The sequence below is a fragment of the Clupea harengus genome, chromosome 12 (genome assembly GCF_900700415.2).
Source record: "Clupea harengus chromosome 12, Ch_v2.0.2, whole genome shotgun sequence".
In the NCBI taxonomy this organism is placed as follows: Eukaryota; Metazoa; Chordata; class Actinopteri; order Clupeiformes; family Clupeidae; genus Clupea; species Clupea harengus.
The window spans coordinates 2622158-2642137 of record NC_045163.1 but is presented as its reverse complement, the minus strand read 5'-3'; the positions used below and the strand labels follow the sequence as shown (position 1 = coordinate 2642137).

Here is a 19980-nt window from a genome sequence, read left to right as displayed (position 1 = left end):
GACACTGCAGATCACACTTTGTGTAATAGAGAGGAGACTGCCACTAGATAGTGGCCACTAGGGGGTGGACTAAACTAATATGCATAATGATTGTGAATAGCAACAAAAGAAGCAGCTGTACTAAAAATGTTAGCTTTGAGAATGGAATAAAAACGTCAGTGGCGAAAAGTGGTTTACTTTGACGCAGATTCTTGCCCCATAAGATTACATTGTATAGCCGTTTTGCCGTTATAGCGTTCAAACTCAATACTAGACTGATTTGAATCATTTGTCCCTACTAATACGGGAACGAAAGATGGGAAAATAGGCCCCAGGTAAAAATAAATACTGGAGTTCTCCGTAGATTAGCTTGGATAAGTATTTAACAACTGCAGTGTCATAACTGATTCCAAATCAGGAGTGTCAGGAAGCAGTATAGTTTCATCAATATATGATCACGTTATCTTTGTTTCTCCCAGGTGGTATTAAAATAAGTTTGAGTGAAGTCTTGAAATTAAGTTATTTTTCTATAGAATGTGGGCTTTCAAACTATGGCTGAAAATGAAGTAGAGTGAAAGAGGTATATACACAACACCTTGTAGCTATTGTCACTAATTTCTATACAATGTGAATTGTATTCAGGGTCATGCTTTTAATATTAATGGTAATCTGAGTGCCAAAAGATTATGTAACATATGTAATATATACATATAACACAAATTATGTAATAATATATTCATAAAACTATACTGCCATGACATCCCAAATGATAATTTAAGGATTTTACAGCAAACCAACATATTTTTAAGGATGACCTTATTTCAATTCGGATTTTAAATGCTTTCATATGAGAGACAAATGATGTCTGTCACCACCCAGGGAATAGGCTAGTCCAGCCTCTTCAACACACTGATAACTGTACATTCTCTACAGGAGAAAGGTCTCCTCAGGCATGCCACATTCAACATAACCTTGATGCTTGTGATTAAGTATAAAGTACAGCAGTGTTTTGAGCATGTGACTGAGATTAGCCATGTTATATAACGTTTGTGTGTTAACATGTTTGTATAACGAGCTAATTTGATGGAAAGTTGAACCTGAAGTTTGAATCATTAAGTTGGGCATAGGGTGAAGCAAACAGACCCCAGATAACGACAGTGTGTTCAAAATGTCTATTCAAATTGATATCAGACTTAAGCTAATGTGCTATGGATGCAGGGATAGAAGTAAGCCCTGCGTTTACGTTTTGGGTTGCAACTTAATGACCATGGGATTGTGGGTCCCAAGGCCAAACCAGTCGAGATCCAGTAACGAACAGAACTAGGCCATAATTATGGAAGCTGTCTTTTTGTGAGTAACTGCCTCTTTGTTGTATTCCTTCAAAAACAGCACCAATGTCCAGGTTTGAGGAAGGAGGGTAGGGGGTACTGTGGACCAAGGCATTGAGAGGCAGACCCCATTAAGGCAGTCAGTGGGCTCATTGATAAAATGGCCTCCCAGGCTGTCTGGAGCAGAATCTGCTGGAGCAGAGGGAGACAGGATTTGAGCTAATCCAGACGGTAGCTGATGCTATGGACGCCAGTGAGCTAACTGTCTCCACCTGCTGACCAAAGGTGTGATCTCAGAACCATACAGACAGACAGACAGACACACACACACACACACAAAATGCCTGTTTGGTACTATGTGATTGCGGGGGGAATGCCCATGTGCGTGTGTCCATGTGCACAGCTTACTGGACGAGATATCTGCAGACAAAGGCTTCAAAATAGTTGGATGAAGAGACAGATATGAGCAGAAAGATACGGAGATACAGGCTAATGGAGACAGACAGACTGGCGGGCAGACAGACAGACAGGATGATAGCCGCAGATGGAACAGACCAAACAAAGATCATTCATTAGATAGGTCATGCTAATGTCTGGGCAAGACAATCACAGATGGGAGCCACAGCCACACACACACACACATACACACGCACACACACACACACACAGACAATAACACCCCTCACCTTTCTGTAAATGTCATCCCAAGCAGTCCACCTATACTGAAGTCCTGTCTGATGGTTGACTGCTACAGAGTGTTTGCCTGTGGTGTGTGTGTGTGTGTGTGTGTGTGTGTGTGTGTGTGTGTGTGTGTCGGGGCAGGGGGAGGCTGGGCATTGATTGTTGTTGAAAGGCCTGCGGTGCTGGGAGTGGGGGGACTGGCAGTAAAAGGCCAGGGCACAGTAGGACTCTTAATTACTGCCTGGCACTGCTGTGCCAATGCGCCGCCATCAGGCCCCGAGAGCGGGGCACCCAGAGCGGGGCACCCAGAGAGGGGCACCCTGCCTGCCTGCAGAGACACCTGACTAATTCCTCCAGTCCCCTCACTTAGCAGATGAGCAGGTGGGCAGGTGGGCAGAGAGGCAGATGAGCAGAGCAGCCTCTGGGGCTTCAGACCACTTGTTCTAGGGGGGCTCTAATGAGGCATCTGACATTCACATCCAATAGAAAAACACAGGATGGGGATCTCTTCAGTAGTGGGCCACGATTGCAGGTATAATGGGTATATAAATAAATAAAACAACACAATAACATAACATAGACATACCCCTTAACGATGAGGTACACTGTGCCGAATTATTTAACATCCATTTAACATCCATCCACCTTATCTATCCTTCCATACTAGTCCATACTAACCTAGAGGTGGAAATGCTGGATGAAATCAGTGGGCACATGTATGGTTCACGAGTATGTGTCAACTAACAGGGCTTTTCCCCCAGAACCTGGGATTCCCCTCTGTCCTCAGAGGGGCCCACACAGGAGTTCAGGGCCACACGCAAGGAGCCTACACTGAACACAGGAGCACCGCGGCCCCCACTGCTGATCACAAAGGCACCTGGCAGCACAGGCTCAAAATCCATCACTGATGATGTCCCGTTAAAGAGCAGCCCATTTCATTAGAGGAGGACCGGAAGTGGAGTGAACTTCCCCGAGGCAGCTGTGTGGACTGAGCGTCCACGAGAGGATGAGCTGGGGGCAGGCAGCCTGCCTGATGCTGGAAACACATGTGGTTCACAGGGCTAATCCTCTGTGTAAGCCCTGCAGCGCTCACCATTTCAGTCTGCTTTTAAAGCCGCTATTAATGTAGTCTGAGACCAGTGCTGCTTTGTAGAGACTAGAAAGAAAAAAAAAAAAACCCCTCAGATACTTAGTTGAACCATGAGATTAGGCCGACAGATTGAAGCATTACTAATACTTGGAATGAAAAGATTCTTAATAGCTGTGGACTAAATGTGCACCTTGGGTTGAATGTCAGGTGAGACCTCAAACCTTGGGGAGTTAAGAGAGGGGGAGAATAAGAGTAAATAGAGTAAACATGATGTTGCTCTTAATAACAACAACAACACAAATAAAGATGTGGTTGGCCGAGAGTGTTCCGAACCTGTGGTACTAGCCAAAGCTGCAGTAGGCTGCTGGAAGCCAAATGAATAGACAATAAACATCATACATTGGGCCACTACTGATGCAGCTGTCCCAGGGTTGAGTACTTGAGCAGGGCCTTATTTGGGCCGTATCTGTTTATCTTGATTCACTGAAGTTATACTGTTTTATCATGATTCATACTATGGCTTTGGCAACACTTTACACACAGTCATTCTAATGAAGCAACCTGAATTGAAATGAATGTATGTATGCACATACAGAGTGTATGCCCATATGTACATAGGCAGGTAGCTAGGAAAGACTGGAAAGTGTGGTTCCTACAGTCTGTGAATATATACACGTGTTGCTGCCAAATGCTAAGCTTTTAACATTAACATAGAGCGCATCCACCAATTCATAGTTTTCACGTGACGTCAGAATGACCAGCTGAAGGGCAAAAAACACATTCCACACCTGTCTAACACTGGAGTTTATACAGGAACCGACCACCTTTCATTCAATATAATTTAATATGTCCGCTTTAACATTGTCTGACTTAGGTAGTAAAATGCTAGACAGTTGTTGCTCGGTTGGCTGTTCAAATCGGCGAGGAGACAAACCCGGATTTTTTTTTTATCGCATTTAAAACCCGCCCACGTTGCTACCAGTTGATTGTAGACGTCTTCTGGGTCAATTTTTCTCGGACACACAGTAAAGCAGCCATACTTTTGGGGCTGGCAATAAAAGCAGTCACCTTGTTCTGGTCGCCTCATTTATCAGAATAACTACCTAAAATGGGAATAGATCAAGTAATAAAGTCAAGAAACAAAGCATCAACACAATTCAAATTGGATTACCCGGTTTCTTCTCTGAGATTGCGACAAGTACCTAAGAAAGTAGGCTTGGCTAGTGTATATTGTCATCCAACTGGTAATACTACAATGCCAGTAGAAAATATATGGGAAGATAATTTAAGTTGTCATTCGCCAGACGAGGTGTTCGTACTTGTTTAAACCAGAAAATTGTGTCAAATGATAAAGAACAGCGTTGGGTAGGCTAAAGGCTGCTAGCTGACAGCAGGTAGCTCGTAGCTAACAGCAGGTAGTTCGTAGCTAACAGCAGGTAGCTCGTAGCTAACAGCAGGTAGCTCGTAGCTAACAGCAGGTATCTCGCTAGCTGGTAGCTAGCTATTAAATGGCACTCATCTTTACTCTGATTATGAAGATGTTTTTTGTTTTCACCTTCCAGACGACAGCGTTGTGAACCCATCCACTTCTGAAAATTAAATAACTATCAGTGCTTTTGTAGGCTTTCAGTTTTTGAGATGTGTTGGGGGATGGATTTTCTATTAGATAGATGTAAATATCTCCACACTGGAGCTCTGGCAGGGACTTCGTCGAGGTTAAAGAAATAAAAATGTCAGCGGTTGCAGTACATGGATCAAACATTTTATTTTTTTCTAAATATCTCTGTCTGGCTATAGTGGTATGGTCTGTGGTTGATGGCGATCGTAGTTGAGTAGGCGGCACTGCTCGAAGTTGTCCACTGTTTAACGCTGTTCTTTTTGCCCGTCAGCTACCTATTGAAGTCACGTGACTGAAAACTATGAATACCAGTGATATACTTCACAGCAGACAACAACAATGAAAACAGAGGAGAGCATGAATGAATGAATGAATGAATGAATGGACAGGACAGGGTGTTGGGCAGTGGAGGGTAGGGGAGCGGGGAGGAGTGTGAGGGTGAATGAGTGAGGGGGGGGGGGGGGGGTGTTGTGAGGAGGTGCAGTGGTGTTGCTGGCCTTGGAGAGGCTATGATGAGGGTAATGCAGAGGGACAGGTTCCCCGTGCAGCGCTGGAGGTGGCCTGTCACCCCCGCTCAACAGTCAGCTTTAATTACACACACACACACACACACACACACACACACACACACACACACACACACACACACACACACACACACACTATCCTCTCTATTTCTCAGACACACTTAAACATCACTCTCTCAGCCTCTGTGTTGTGTGGAAGCATGCCCCCCCCCCCCCCCCCCACAGACAGACAGAAACACAGGCATACACTCACACAGACACGCACATTCAGTCAGCTTTAATTAGCACCACGTGCCACACGGGGAGGCATGGTAACCCCCGTGTCCCAGTAGCAGCTGCTGTTTGTGTGTGTGGGGGCATGTTTGTTGGGGTATGGGAGCGTGTGTGTGTGTGTGTGTGTGTGTGTGTGTGTGTGTGTGTGTGTGTCTATGCTAATATCAACACAAATTCAGCTCACAATGGCAAACTAGGGATGTCACCCTTCCCTTCCAGGAAACCATTCTGGCCCTCCACTGTCACCCTGCCTGTGCATCTGTATGTGTGTTTGTGTGTGTGTGTGTGTGTGTGTGTCTTTGTGTGTCTTTGTGTGTGTCTGTGTGTGCGCACACACAGATTACATTTGGGTGTTTATATGTTTATATTACCATAAATCTAAATTGATCTTGAACATCACTACGTTCAGGTCTGAAAACAGAGTCAAACCTCTGTTGAGGTTAATGGTGCGTATCCAAAGATTTTCAAAACATTCTCAATTTCTACCAGTTTATTGTACAAGTTAACCTTGCTCCATCAGTGAGGAACAAGGAGAAGAGTTTTCAACTTGACAATACAGCCTCTCTCTCATTCTCATGGCGCATTGCAGTACGCCAAGCAGACAGAGAGAGAGAGAGAGAGAGAGAGAGAGAGAGAGAGAGCGAAAGCGAGTGAGAGAGAGAAAGCGCATGCGAGATAGACAGAGAGAGAGAGAGAGAGAGAGAGAGAGAGAGAGAGAGAGAGAGAGAGGGGGGGGGTGATAGAGAGAGAGAAATGCAGACAACTACAGCAAAAGGACAGACAAATTCAAACGGAGGGTAGAAAGACTGGAGAGCACTGAGAGACTCTATGCAGACAATGGTGCTATGATAAAGGTACTGTTTACTTGCTCCAGAGTGATGTCATGGCACATCAAACACCCAGCCTAAACCTACACTGTCTCTAGACCAAGCCAAGTGTGCTTCCGCAATCCATACAATCTTCAGATTCACACAGAACATTGTGCTATACACATGTTTGGGTGAGAGGATATTTGCACAAGAATTGTTTTGGGTAAAAGGGTCATTATTTTCTCTTTTCTGGGGAAGCACTTTGTGTGAACGACTGCAGAGCAGACTAAGCAAAAAAGGCTCAGAGTTCACTTAAGAGCCTCCGAATCATATCTTTGCCGTGGAGTGTCTAAACGTGTGAGGATGTGAGTATCGTGGAGTGTCTAAACGTGTGTGTGTGCGGAGGATGTGAGTACGTGGAGTGTCTAAACGTGTGAGGATGTGAGTGCGTGGAGTGTCTAAACGTGTGTGTGTGTGAGTACCGTGGAGTGTCTAAACGTGTGTGTGTGTGAGTACCGTGGAGTGTCTAAACGTGTGTGTGCGGAGGATGTGAGTACCGTGGAGTGTCTAAGCGTGTGAGGATGTGAGTGGCGTGGAGTGTCTAAACGTGTGTGTGTGTGGAGGATGTGAGTGGCGTGGAGTGTCTAAACGTGTGTGTGTGTGAGGATGTGAGTACCGTGGAGTGTCTAAACGTGTGAGGATGTGAGTGCCGTGGAGTGTCTAAACGTGTGTGTGTGCGGAGGATGTGAGTGCTATGACCTCAGACAGAGAGGAAAGAATGAATGACATTTAAGGACAGGAAGAGAGAGGAAAACAGAGAGGGAGGAGGGGAGAGAGAGAGAGAGAGAGAGGGAGAGAAAGAGCGATAGACAAACAAAGGAGAGGTGTGTGTGTGTGTGTGTGTGTGTGGCTGTGGGGGGGCTTCCCGTGTCTACGTGAGGAGCCTAATCAGGCTAGCCAGACTCCAGACGAATGTCTCGCCATTTCAGCCGTCTGCTCCGCTCCACACCTCCCCAACCCCGACCCCCAACCAGCACCCCCTCCAGGCCTACCAGCCCCCCAGCCCGCCTCTGACCTCACCACCCTCCCCCGTGTAGCCGTGGTTACAAGGATGAAGGATGAAGGAGGGGGTTGTGGCTGGCACCTCCTTGTGTCACTTCAGCCTCTGTGATGTGTGGAAGCACACCCCCATACACACACACACAGTCACACACACACCCCCATACACACACACAAAGTCACACACACACCCCCATACACACACACAAAGTCACACACACACACACCCCCATACACACACACAAAGTCACACACACACACACACACCCCCCCATACACACACACACAGTCACACACACACCCCCATACACACACACAAAGTCACACACACACACACCCCCATACACACACACAAAGTCACACACACACCCCCATACACACACACAAAGTCACACACACACACACCCCCATACACACACACAAAGTCACACACACACACACTCCCCCATACACACACACAAAGTCACACACACACACAAAGTCACACACACACCCCCATACACACACACAAAGTAACACACACACACACCCCCATACACACACACAAAGTCACACACACACACACTCCCCCATACACACACACAAAGTCACACACACACCCCCATACACACACACAGTCACACACACACAAACACCCCCATACACACACACAAAGTCACACACACACCCTCATACACACACACAGTCACACACACACACACACACACCCCCATACACACACACAAAGTCACACACACACCCTCACACACACACAGTCACACACACACACACACACCCCCAAACACACACACAAAGTCACACACACACCCTCATACACACACACAGTCACACACACACACACACACACCCCCATACACACACACAAAGTCACACACACACCCTCACACACACACAGTCACACACACACACACCCCCAAACACACACACAAAGTCACACACAGTCACACACACACCCCCATACACACACACAAAGTCACACACACACCCCCATACACACACACAAAGTCAGACACACACAAAGTCAGACACACACACACACACACACACACACACACACACACACACACACACAGTCAGACACATACACACACACACACAGAGCAAACCTCTTGTAGTGCACTGCTGCTGCAACTCTGACCCCCCTCTAATGCGCATCCCTAAGCAGCCCAGGCGCACGCCCAAGGTTGACCCTGCTCTGACCTGCCCCTTCCACCCTCGTCTGAGTCGCTCGGGCTGCCCGCCCCCGCCCCTGCTACCTGCCCCCGCTGCCTCTCAAGTCCCACTGGGGCTCGTGTCTACCCCTGCCTTCTGCCCGCAGTCCAGACATGGTGTATGTCTGGTGGCGATGCTGCTCTTTGTTCCCGCACACCTCCCTACACTCCTCCTAAAAGGTCAGATTTGAGGTTGCTGCAACCCTTCCCCCAATGCACACACCTCCCTACACACACACACACACACACACACACACCCCTCCTCCCCTGTCCCTTCCCCTTCCACGGAATCGTCATTGTGTGTTTGGGACACATTGTGTGTTTGGTGACTGTAGTCTCACTCACCTTCTTCTCCTGAGGGAGGCAGCAGTCACACAGACTGGAGACGAGGATAGAGAGAGCAAGAGGGGCAGAGCGAGAGAGAGACAGAGGCAAGCCCACAAGAAAAGAAAGGCTGGAGGAACTCACATAGTCTGGAAGTGCAGCGCCCTCGTCTGAGCCCACAGGCCTGCGCAGGGACTGGGTGGCCTGCTCCAGCACCTTATTGTGCTTCTTGGACAGCAGTGCAAACAAACTGAGACACAAAGAGGGGAGAGAAAAAACAAACACATAAATAATGTAGCAAGCCTGTCAATGGTACAGTGTGGCATTACAAATCATGGCAGTTTGCATCATGTGAGGCCTTGCACCAACATGATGGCCTGCACTGGGACGTGATGGTTACATCAGGGTCACTGCGAGGGGCACACTACTGAGGTGCAGACAGAACATGTGGTCTCACTGGTCTGGCTACGCCAATGCTACCCCAACCCAACACCAACACCACTGGTCATATTATGGAGAGCACACATAACCTCACCCACGTAGTGACTATTATTTTCATCTTTCATTTGCGGAGTATATAAGCCTGAGGTAGGTAAAGTAACGGTGAAGAAAGCACCTTCACCTGATTTAAATGTGCTAAATCTATTGTTCTGTTTATCAGATAGTGTGTGTCTGTGAGGGATGTGGCTTATATGGGGAGAAACTAGGAGAGAGATGTGTGGAGCCATTAGCTCATGCATGATAACATGATGGTGGCGAATACAATGATCAAACCTTCAAAGCTCGTACAGAGCGTATTCATGGATGGTCAAAGCTAAGAATTGCACAAAGGTGGTGATACACTTAAACAGGATAAACTTGTATATTGGTTCACTTCTCATGACACATACAAGATCTTAACACAGACATTTCCTCTGGGTTGTCAAACTCCAGCTGGTGTATGCAAGGTCTCCATTCTGATCTGACCAGCTGAAAACATGCACCTGGCTCACTCCCACGAGCCGAGCGCTGATCGATGTCAACACATCAGGCAGAGACTTGAGCCGGAGCCGGAGCTGGAGCTCTGTGGGTGCCTGCTGCCTCCTAAACCCCACACAACACTCTGCTCTGCCTGAGAGGTCATCAAAAACAGCTTTTCCCAACAGCTCCTGAAAAGCAGCTTTCCTTCCCCACAGCACAGAAACAAACCAGCTTAACTCCCTGGACCGAGAAGTTTCCTCTCGCCCGCACCAGACACCCTGCCCTGACGCTTCAGATCAGCCATCTGCTGAGGTGGGAGATGTGCTCGATACCCAGTGACCTTCAGTTAGTGGCAGCTAGGCAGAGCGCAGGGTGACCGTGTGTGTGTGTGTGTGTGTGTGTGTGTAGTATGTGCAGTGGCAGAGAGAGCTGTGTGGGGCTGATGGAGAGGGGTGTTAAGCTACAATAATGGCCCCTCATCCATCAGCAATACCTTGCCTCCCTGCTCCGGCCTTGGGTGGCATGCCTCGTGCGTTTTAGTGTGCCCTTCACCCACACAACTACACACACACACACACACACACACACACACACACACACACACACACACACACACACACACACACACACACACACACCAAATGGAAGAAGTCATAGTTTAACTTGTAAACACAACCAGTTTGCAAATAAGATCTGTCAAATCAACACGATCAGATCCTAGGAGATTGAACCAATAGCTGTGACTGCAACCAAAGCAAAACTTATAACTCCACTAAGTTAACACTAGGGCTGAACGATTAATTACATTTGCGATTTAATCGCGATATGATAGAACGCAATTTTCTAATCGCAACGTTCGCGATTAAAAACGTGGTCTAAAAAAAAAAAAAAAACATTTTTTTTTTCTTAAGATGGTACATTTTGCACACAGTGTTTAAAAAGTGCATGCCTTGTGTTTATTCTTACAATGACTTTGTTTAAATTACTTTGTTTAAATTACAGTAGCAAAGCCACCGATTTATTGTTCTTGATTCTGTAATGAGCCGTTAAATACAAATTTAAAATGTGGGAAATAATATTTTACACTAAATGTATCTAATATTGTGTTGGTCATATTTAAATCATTCATTACGATTTGTTGGGGAAAAAATTTGGATAAAATAAAAAAAATCGCATATTAAATCGCATTCGCAATATTTGGAGAAAAAAATCGCAATTAGATTATTTTCCCAAATCGTTCAGCCCTAGTTAACACCACTGAAAATCAACACAGATGTCTTGCGTTGGCACAAAGCCACTACCTGATGCTTCACACTTCCAGAGAGAAGCCGAATGGACTGTCCCCTCTCTGTGGACAGACTTCTGCAAAAGGTAAAGAAAGTCAAAAGTCAAAATCCTTTTTGTTATTAATCTCTGTCACACACAGTCACAGCATCTCTCTCTCTCTGGTTGAAATCAGACAGGTGAAACACTGGCACTGGCCAGGGTGGTTGACGTGGTCACTGACTGATGGGGAGCTGTGGCAGATCAGGCCATTGTTTTGGCAGTGGACTGTGAGGCAGCCTGTTTCATTGTTCCATGTTTAGTCTAGACACAGTGCCTGGAAGCTGTGTCAGGCTGACCTACTGAGAGAGCAAATTGCCTGGCCATCGGCACAGAGAGCAGACACACACGCACACGCACGCGCCCCCACACACACACATACACCCCGCCTCTGTCTGTCTGGGTCCCCCCTCTCTGTCTGTCTCTGTCTCCTTTCCCCCCCTCTCTCAATCACGCACACACACACAGACACGCACACACACACACACACAGACACACACACACGCACACGCACAGACACGCACACACACACAGACACGCACACACACACACACACACACACACACACACACAGACACGCACTCTCTCTCTCTCTCTCTCAGCATCTCATCTGGGTTTATAAAACACAGTCTCTTTCAGTTAATCAGGCATGGCTAGAGAAGAGTCCTCAAAAGCAGTCAGGCTCTGGGAAAAGGTCTGTGTTTGGTGGAAGGAGATGGCACACCTGGGCACATTTAAGTACCACTGCAGAGAGAGAGAGAGACGGTGAGGAGAGTGAAAGAGACAGAGAAAGGAATGGAGAGAGAGAGAGAGAGAGAGAGTGAAAGAGAAAGGAATGGAGAGAGAGAGAGAGAGAGTGAAAGAGAAAGGAATAGAGAGAGAGAGAGAGTGAAAGAGAAAGGAATAGAGAGAGAGAGAGAGAAAGGAATGGAGAGAGAGAGAGAGGGGGGGGAGGGAGGGAGAGAGAGAGAGAGACAGACAGAGAGAGACAGAGAGAGAGAGAGACAGACAGAGAGAGACAGAGAGAGAGAGAGAGAGAGCGCTACTGATAGGTTGGTAGAGAGCCCCAGCACGGGGCAGGTGAGTGGGTTATGGCTCTGGTTCGTTTGGCCTTTTGTAAATGTTATTAGAGACACAGGGAGCACCTGCAGTGTCCGAAGACACAAAATCCCATCATGAAATGAACTCCTCTGACTTACTCGCAAAATAAACAATTTCATGGAGGATCCTTTAGGGCAATCATTATGTTATGAGTGATCTACAAGGATTACAGCCTGCTTGACAAATCAATTACTGCTTGACCAACATGGATACCTTACAACATATTCTAAAATAGTCCACTCAACCCATTCATCCAAATAATGACACTGACAATGAAGTATTCACTAACTACTGTGCTTCTACCCCCCAGATCATAACAGTATATGCCCTCTGTTACAGTAAATAACCAAGAATGAGAAAATGTGGTCTAAGTGTGGTTAAGAACTAATGTCTTTAAACACAGTACATCAATCCAATGCCTTGTGAAGGCAAAGCTCAACCAGCGGTGCAGAGGGTGAGGCAAGTGGTCCATTTGACAAGTTGTGGGTTCAAGAAGGGAAACCAGGCTGGTTTGAGTTGACTTTCGCCCGAGATTCAATACCAGAATTCTAATGAGTTGTCTCCAGATGTTGCGCTCTTGAGCTGAATTCATGTCTGGCCCCGCAAGACTAAGAATAAAGATGCCCTTTAACAAGAACACAGAAGATGAACGGTGCAGTGTTATGGCTATTACAGGTAACACTGCATAATTCGTTTTATCTACATGGATTTCATGCCGGGACCGACAGAGTTATGGTTAAACATAAAGGCTGAGAGTAAATTATCCTATGCACAGGCCATCCACACGTGGGAGGGAGGGAGGGAAGTAGAGAGAGACAAAGACAGATGCTACCCTGGGAGTTAACCTGTGAGATGAAATGCTAATGCGCTAGCTCCCTGCCCTGTAATCAGCCCACAACTGGAGAGGAGGAAGTAAAAGACGCCCAGACCACACATGTACCTCAGCATAAGGCAGTCTGAGGCAGTGCAACCTAAGGGCAGGATGTTTTATTCCTGTTGACCTTAAGTAGCTCCAATAGTGCACTATTATAAAAGGTAAGAGGGTGGCCAGAGAGCAGTGTATGGAGCAGCCATCTTGGATCTTTTGCACTATTATAAAAGGTAAGAGGGTGGCCAGAGAGCAGTGTATGGAGCAGCCATCTTGGATCTTTTGCACTATTATAAAAGGTAAGAGGGTGGCCAGAGAGCAGTGTATGGAGCAGCCATCTTGGATCTTTTGCACTATTATAAAAGGTAAGAGGGTGGCCAGAGAGCAGTGTATGGAGCAGCCATCTTGGATCTTTTGCACTATTATAAAAGGTAAGAGGGTGGCCAGAGAGCAGTGTATGGAGCAGCCATCTTGGATCTTTTGCACTATTATAAAAGGTAAGAGGGTGGCCAGAGAGCAGTGTATGGAGCAGCCATCTTGGATCTTTTGCAGTAATAAGCCAGCAGACTACTGACATGCCAAGAGATCAAAGGGATCCATAACTGGTGCGGAAGGACTTCTATCAATAACCCACTTCATGCCAATTAGTTCCACAGCCAAACCAGCACAGGGGATTCACCCAGGTGTCATTTAACAAATCAATTACTGTAGACGACCCAGAGGGGGAGAAACCATCCATTCCAGAAGAGGCTGAGGCTGACGCTAATGTAGAGACTGGCTTCTGCGTCATTGATTAAATAACACAGGCTAGCATAGGGTTTGTTAGCAGCTGTTAGCAAATGCACTTTACTGACGTACACACAATTAAGGCTGCTACTGGCAGTGCCTAAGGCTACGCAATTGCTATGTAGGGAACCGAGTGCAATGAGAAGAGAAGCAAGACGCCTTATTTATTTACTTCTAGTGAGCATGAGATGAGAATGATGATGAGAAAAGAAGTGCAGCTGGCAGGGGCATCAGCCAAGAGTCTAAAATTCAACAACAGAACCAAACCAGCCCCCTTCTCCTCCCCCATATGTTCCTGCTCCAGAGCTCTTGTCACCGCGGCACACCCCTCTGCAGAACTCATGTTACGCTACTACGGAAACAAAGGAAGCGACGTCACTGGCGCAAGACGTTTCATAGCGTGAGGGCATTTTCTGAATCTTCCATGACTTCCATGTCATACATGACCTCAGACAGCCGTGCCAGTGTGGGCGGCTGTACATCCTGGGCATTAGAGTGCCTTTGCTGGGCTTAAGCCGGTAGATGCCTCTGAACCTCACCTCATGCTCCAGAAATAAGCGGACACTTGGGTTTGCACAGTGGAGAGAGAGAGAGAGAAAGAGAGAGAGCCCAGGGCCCAAGACCCAGAACCAACCAAGCAGCACTATTACTCATAAAGCACCAGGGACAGCCCACAGCCGCAAGAAACAAGTTTGTTTTTTTCCATCTTCCTGTGGTCGCCGAAACAACACGCGAGAGGAAAAAAACAGGGATGATGAGAGAAGGAGCGGGAGAGGGAGAGGGAGAGGTAAAGGACAACAGTGGACAAGAGTGCAGACTTGCATGTGGCTCGGAGGACCCATGACGGGCAGTGAGAAAGAACAGAGAAAGGGAGCACTGACTGTGCACACAAAAACACACACACACAAACAAACAAACAAACAAACAAACAAACACACACACACACACACACACACACACACACACACACACACACACACACACACACACACACACACACACACACACACACACACACACACACACACACACACACACACACACACACACACACACACACACACACACACACACACACACACACACACGCACACACACACACACACACACACACACAGAGCCAGCCAACAGAGTGTGTGGTCTTGATTCATTGGGCTTTATGACTAACAAAGTTGGCCATTCATATTTCAAAAGGAACGGCTGCTCTGCCCACAGGAAGGGGATTCCTCAGGCAGCTTGGAGTCATTACGAGGCAGGCCAACTCACATTCAGCGCTGCAGTACTGATGGGCCCCACAGGCCTGCTCACAGAGCCTTCCCCAATAACAAGTCAGCCAGACCGCTCAACTTTCCCAGAAATCACAGCCACCACCACCGAACAAAACACTCAAGATGGATGCAGAGCTGCTTCAGGCTTTGTGTAAATCAGCAGGCTCCCAAAATCATAAACTAACAGTTTGTGTAGTTTGGTGTTGATCTTTCTCTCACGGCACACTGGCACAGGCACCGAGATGCACTTATGCACCGAAGGATCCTATGGTATATCTCTGTAACAAATTAAAACCATAATACAGGAAAAAACTAGACATACCACATTGTGGTTCATAATATGAACACCACATAAAGTAGGAGAATCAGCAAGAATAAAGGGGAACTAGGAAATAAAAACAGTATTAGAAAATATGCAAGATATAATAATATATATATATATGTGTGTGTAATTTAACTCACACCTAAAAATACTTCTTCTTTAAGCTGAAGTGTATATCGGACCTTTAAAAAAAAAAAAAAAAGTCATTTTTTGTATCATATTTGATACATTAGGCCTTTACTGATCACAAAAATGTTTATTTCAGAAACTAAAACAAATATTCTTCACTGCATTTGGAACATGTTGGAATATTTGATGTGGGTTGGTTCTTTTTCAAACAGGAACTTTTTTTACAATCTTTTTATTTTGCCTTGGCGTAGGCAAAAATCTTTTGCTTTGGTTACATCGCCCCTAGTGGTCAAATGGTGCAACATTTTGGCACCACCTCAGGGAGGGATCCTGAGTCCATATACCAAGTTTCGTATTATCAAAGAGTTGCTGAGATATGATCTTTCTTTCTGCATCATAATACAAAGACAATAGATGGATTTACAGATAAATTACCTTAAATACTGCATCATATTTCGTAGATACATTTTCAACAAGATTTTGCTGTATAATAAAGCATGAAATATTAGGTTGCTTCAATACAGTATATTTTTATATTGAAATCTTAGTAATATGTATTAGCTGCTGAATTTTGATTGGCCATAGGTAACCATTTCGTTGAGAAAGCCAAATGGAACTTCAGGAGATGTGAGCACATGTAGCACATCATATAATCATATCAAATGTCCACATTTTAGCTTAAGTGGTTCCTGAGATATTTAAGTGTGTCAGTTGCAGCACCCCCTATGGACAAAATGTAACAAAATATGGTGTGTATCCAAATAATGTGGTAGTGATGCAGCTTTTGTGAACTTTACATCACAAGATATTGGCAAGATAGACAAGATATTGGCTAGTGAACCGCTAGATTTTTGCATTGAACCTTGTTCGTTAGGTAGCGCTACTCCACAAATGAGTCATTATGAGCAAGGGCCGAGTGCCTCCTAGACTTGCCATAAAGAATGTACACTTTGGTGACACAGCTGTCGAGTTATTGCCCAGAAAGTTATTTGAGCCTATGCCACTTCAGGGGGTGCAAGCACAAAGGGAAACACGCCCATCTATGGACACCACCACGTGGGGCTACTATCATGCCAAGTTTCATGTGGATTGGTGAAGTCTAAGTATATGATATCGTCGACCGGGAAAAAAAATGTGGATATGCACCCTGACCTCATGAAATCTACTGGAGGACATGCTGATGCTGTTGTGGGGCCCTGGCACCCCCATGCCTATAGGCCCTAGGCCCTAACTCTGCCCACCAGGCCATAACTCTGCCAGGCACAACACCTGAGCAGGAGGGATAGGAGAGGGAGGAAGTAGGGAGATTTCTCTTGGCTTGCCAGCTTTGTATAAACACTCCATTTGGGGTTGTCTGAGCAGGCTCTTACGTTTGCATTTAAAGATGAGGTCATTCCCCCTTGCCAACTCTCACTGGGAGTCACACCATTTCTGCCCACGCTGTCTATTGTGCCTGGTGACAATGAAACAGTCACTTTATGGAGCCACAAAGAGCAAACTGACAGTGACAGACTGAGTATTTTCAGCTATTTAGTATCGCATATTCAATCCACTTCATGGTCTGTTTTGGCGATGCAAAAGGCCTTGAAATGGATCAAAACAGACAGCCAAAGAGAGAGAAACACAGATCTAAAACATTGTGTGGTTCTGATGAAAGGTAATAATGAGGGTCAATCTAATCACAAACCGTCACCCTAATGCGGAATTCAAACCATAACCAAGAACAAGCTGTGACTTATAACCAGGAACGCTAACCTTTACAGATTAACACACAGACATTTACAACACAGCTGCTGGCATGAATGGGAGACTAAGTTGCCAAGCTAAGTAGCTAGTCCGTGAGACTGACGCAGAGCAATAACCTCTGTTCCAGGGTCCGTTGCTAGGGCAGCGGCACACACAACATGTTGCTATGTGTGTGGGAGTGGTTCCTGGTGATGTGGACAGAGTTTCTGACACGCCAGTGAAATGGTGAGATAGAGTTTGGCCAGTTTCAGCCAAGATGGAGGTGGATTATTGGTTTCGTTAATGTTTCTGATGTGAGAAAAGCCAAGACTGAACAAGAAGCCACGAGTTATGTAACTCTTGACTAAATCAACATGAATTTCCTGTGGGCTCTGCATTTTATTTGAGGTGCCAAAGGCACACGGATGCTTTGTTCCAGGTTTAACTGAACTGAGCAGATGGGAGAAGAGTACGGAGGAGTTGGCAGAGTGGGATGGGTCAGGCCCAGTGAGCTGGATGTGTAGGTCTCTCTCTCTCTCTCCCAGCTCCACACTGGCCCTAATCACTGTGGATTGCCATGCTACAAGCTCATGTAGCTCATCCTGGCCTCTGGGTTTCTCCCAGGCACAATAGCTCAGGGCTTTGTGGTAAGGGTGGGAAGGCCAGAGAACAATAAACAAAATGTACTATCCCCCCAACTCTTACACAACCACCCCAACCAGACCACCACTTAACATTCTGTACTGGCTTAAAATAGGGCCCTGCTGGGAAACTAAATAAGAGAAATGCAACATAAATGACATTATTATCATAATTAAGGGAGCCACAGTTTTTCCTCCTCATTGTCGTTTCATTGTGCAGAGACTTTTCCTCTGCTGTGTGTTTGGCAGGTTTCTGACCACCACAGAAACCTCAGTTCAAACCGTGCAGACCGGCGCCTGGCGCCATCTTCTCTGCCATCATTAGTGTGTTTTTATGTGCATGTGTGCCAGCATGATGTTGTGTGAATGAAAGAATGTGTGTGTGTGTGTGTGTGTGTGTGTGTGTGTGTGTGTGTGTGTGTGTGTGTGTGTGTGTGTGTGTGGGGACATGCATATACAGTGAATGTACAGGCCTCTGTGTATTAGTGTCTATGGTGTATGAGTGTGCAAGACCGCACCTGATGATGCGCTGAGCGGCATACTGATGCAGACAGCGGAACTGGGCTGACATGTTGGCCAGGGCAGCCAGGCAGTTGGTGTGGAGATATTTATCCTGCAAGGCAAAAGCACAACATGTCAAAACTGTACAACAGCCCAGTCTGACCAACAGAACTATCAGTTCTCTCCATAGAGGGAGATCCTTACCCTGGTGCGGGTCATGTTAAACTGGATGGTCCGGATCACCACCAGAATCAGCAAACTGCCCAACGAGATCTCCGTCAAGGTGCGTTCTGTGTACCAGTTAATGTTCTTTAATACCTGTAATAAGAACAGAGCAAGAGTTCAATTCAATGGAAAAGGAATACTTTGAGTTGTACTTTAGAGGAGTCCAGCCATATGGAAAAACAAGACCACACTGTACTCCCTATGGTTAGTCTCTCCACAGCCAAGTGGTGCTCCTGTGCATCTACAATAACCTTTTCTGAGTATGACCTTTTAACAGCAGCATTTATGGCCATTAACAGATCACGAGTCCGTACAACAAGAGTTGAGCATACACTCATAAAATGAAGTGTAGTGGCATTTCTGAGGTCAGTGGCTCCTAAGCAGCACTCACCATTTGATGGAGGTTAATGAGTGAACACACGTGAGAGACAGACAGAGAGGAACAGTGAGGCTAGGGTGAGACTGGGAGAGGGGGGGGGGATTGGAGAAGAGGCCTAATTAACGGTAAAAACCGATCCATGAAAATATCATATCAAAACATTCTAAAAACAGAAACAAGACAAAGAAAACACTCTCACCAAGAAGAAGTGGGGTAAGGAGGGGGAGTGTGTAGCATTCACTACAACATGAAGAGATACTGAGGCAAGGTCAGCAGCCTAAGGGGGTAGTGACTAACCGGGCAAAGAGCATTGTGACCACGCATACGCGCACGCACACACACACACACACACACACACACAGGTCTGTACAATACTACACAACAGAGCGGCCTGTGTACCAAAACCCACAGTTGTTTGTGCAAAAAGTGTGGAACAACAATGGCCATATCCATAATATTTACTGCTGAGTGTCAATGGTATCTTTATGAGTTCTAGTAGTGTTTATCAACTGGCTTTAGCACACTGTGCTAAAAACCCAGTGCTGCTGGCAGATTATTAAGACATGGATCTCTGTGTGTTTTGCCAAAAGGAGCATATACTGGCTACTCAGGAGGCACCAGCACAGGAGGAAAGAGGAGGATGGAAATAGTCACTACCCCCACTGAGGTGAATATTTAATGAGGACTGGTTTCTCTGGCTTTCCACAGATAACCCCTGGAGAGTCTCCCACTCTCGCACCACACGTAGATAAGCAGAGACATGTTTACGGTTACTAAATACTTAGCCAGACAACAAAACAGAACCAGGCAAAAAAAGCAAAACAATACAGATCTGGCAAAAATGTAGTCACAT

The 19980-nt window shown here is 46.2% G+C and overlaps 1 protein-coding gene across 1 annotated transcript in view; it reads right to left on the bottom strand.

Annotated features, from left to right (window-relative positions):
* Window positions 1-19980, bottom strand: part of dym (dymeclin) — a 48464-nt gene that overhangs the window by 8660 nt on the left and 19824 nt on the right. Inside the window, exons 6-8 of the mRNA XM_031577229.2 lie at window positions 18728-18841; window positions 18541-18635; window positions 9044-9149 (exon numbers count right to left, since the gene is read on the bottom strand). Of these exons, the coding sequence (XP_031433089.1) occupies window positions 9044-9149; window positions 18541-18635; window positions 18728-18841 (315 nt within the window). The remainder of the gene's footprint in view (window positions 1-9043; window positions 9150-18540; window positions 18636-18727; window positions 18842-19980) is intronic.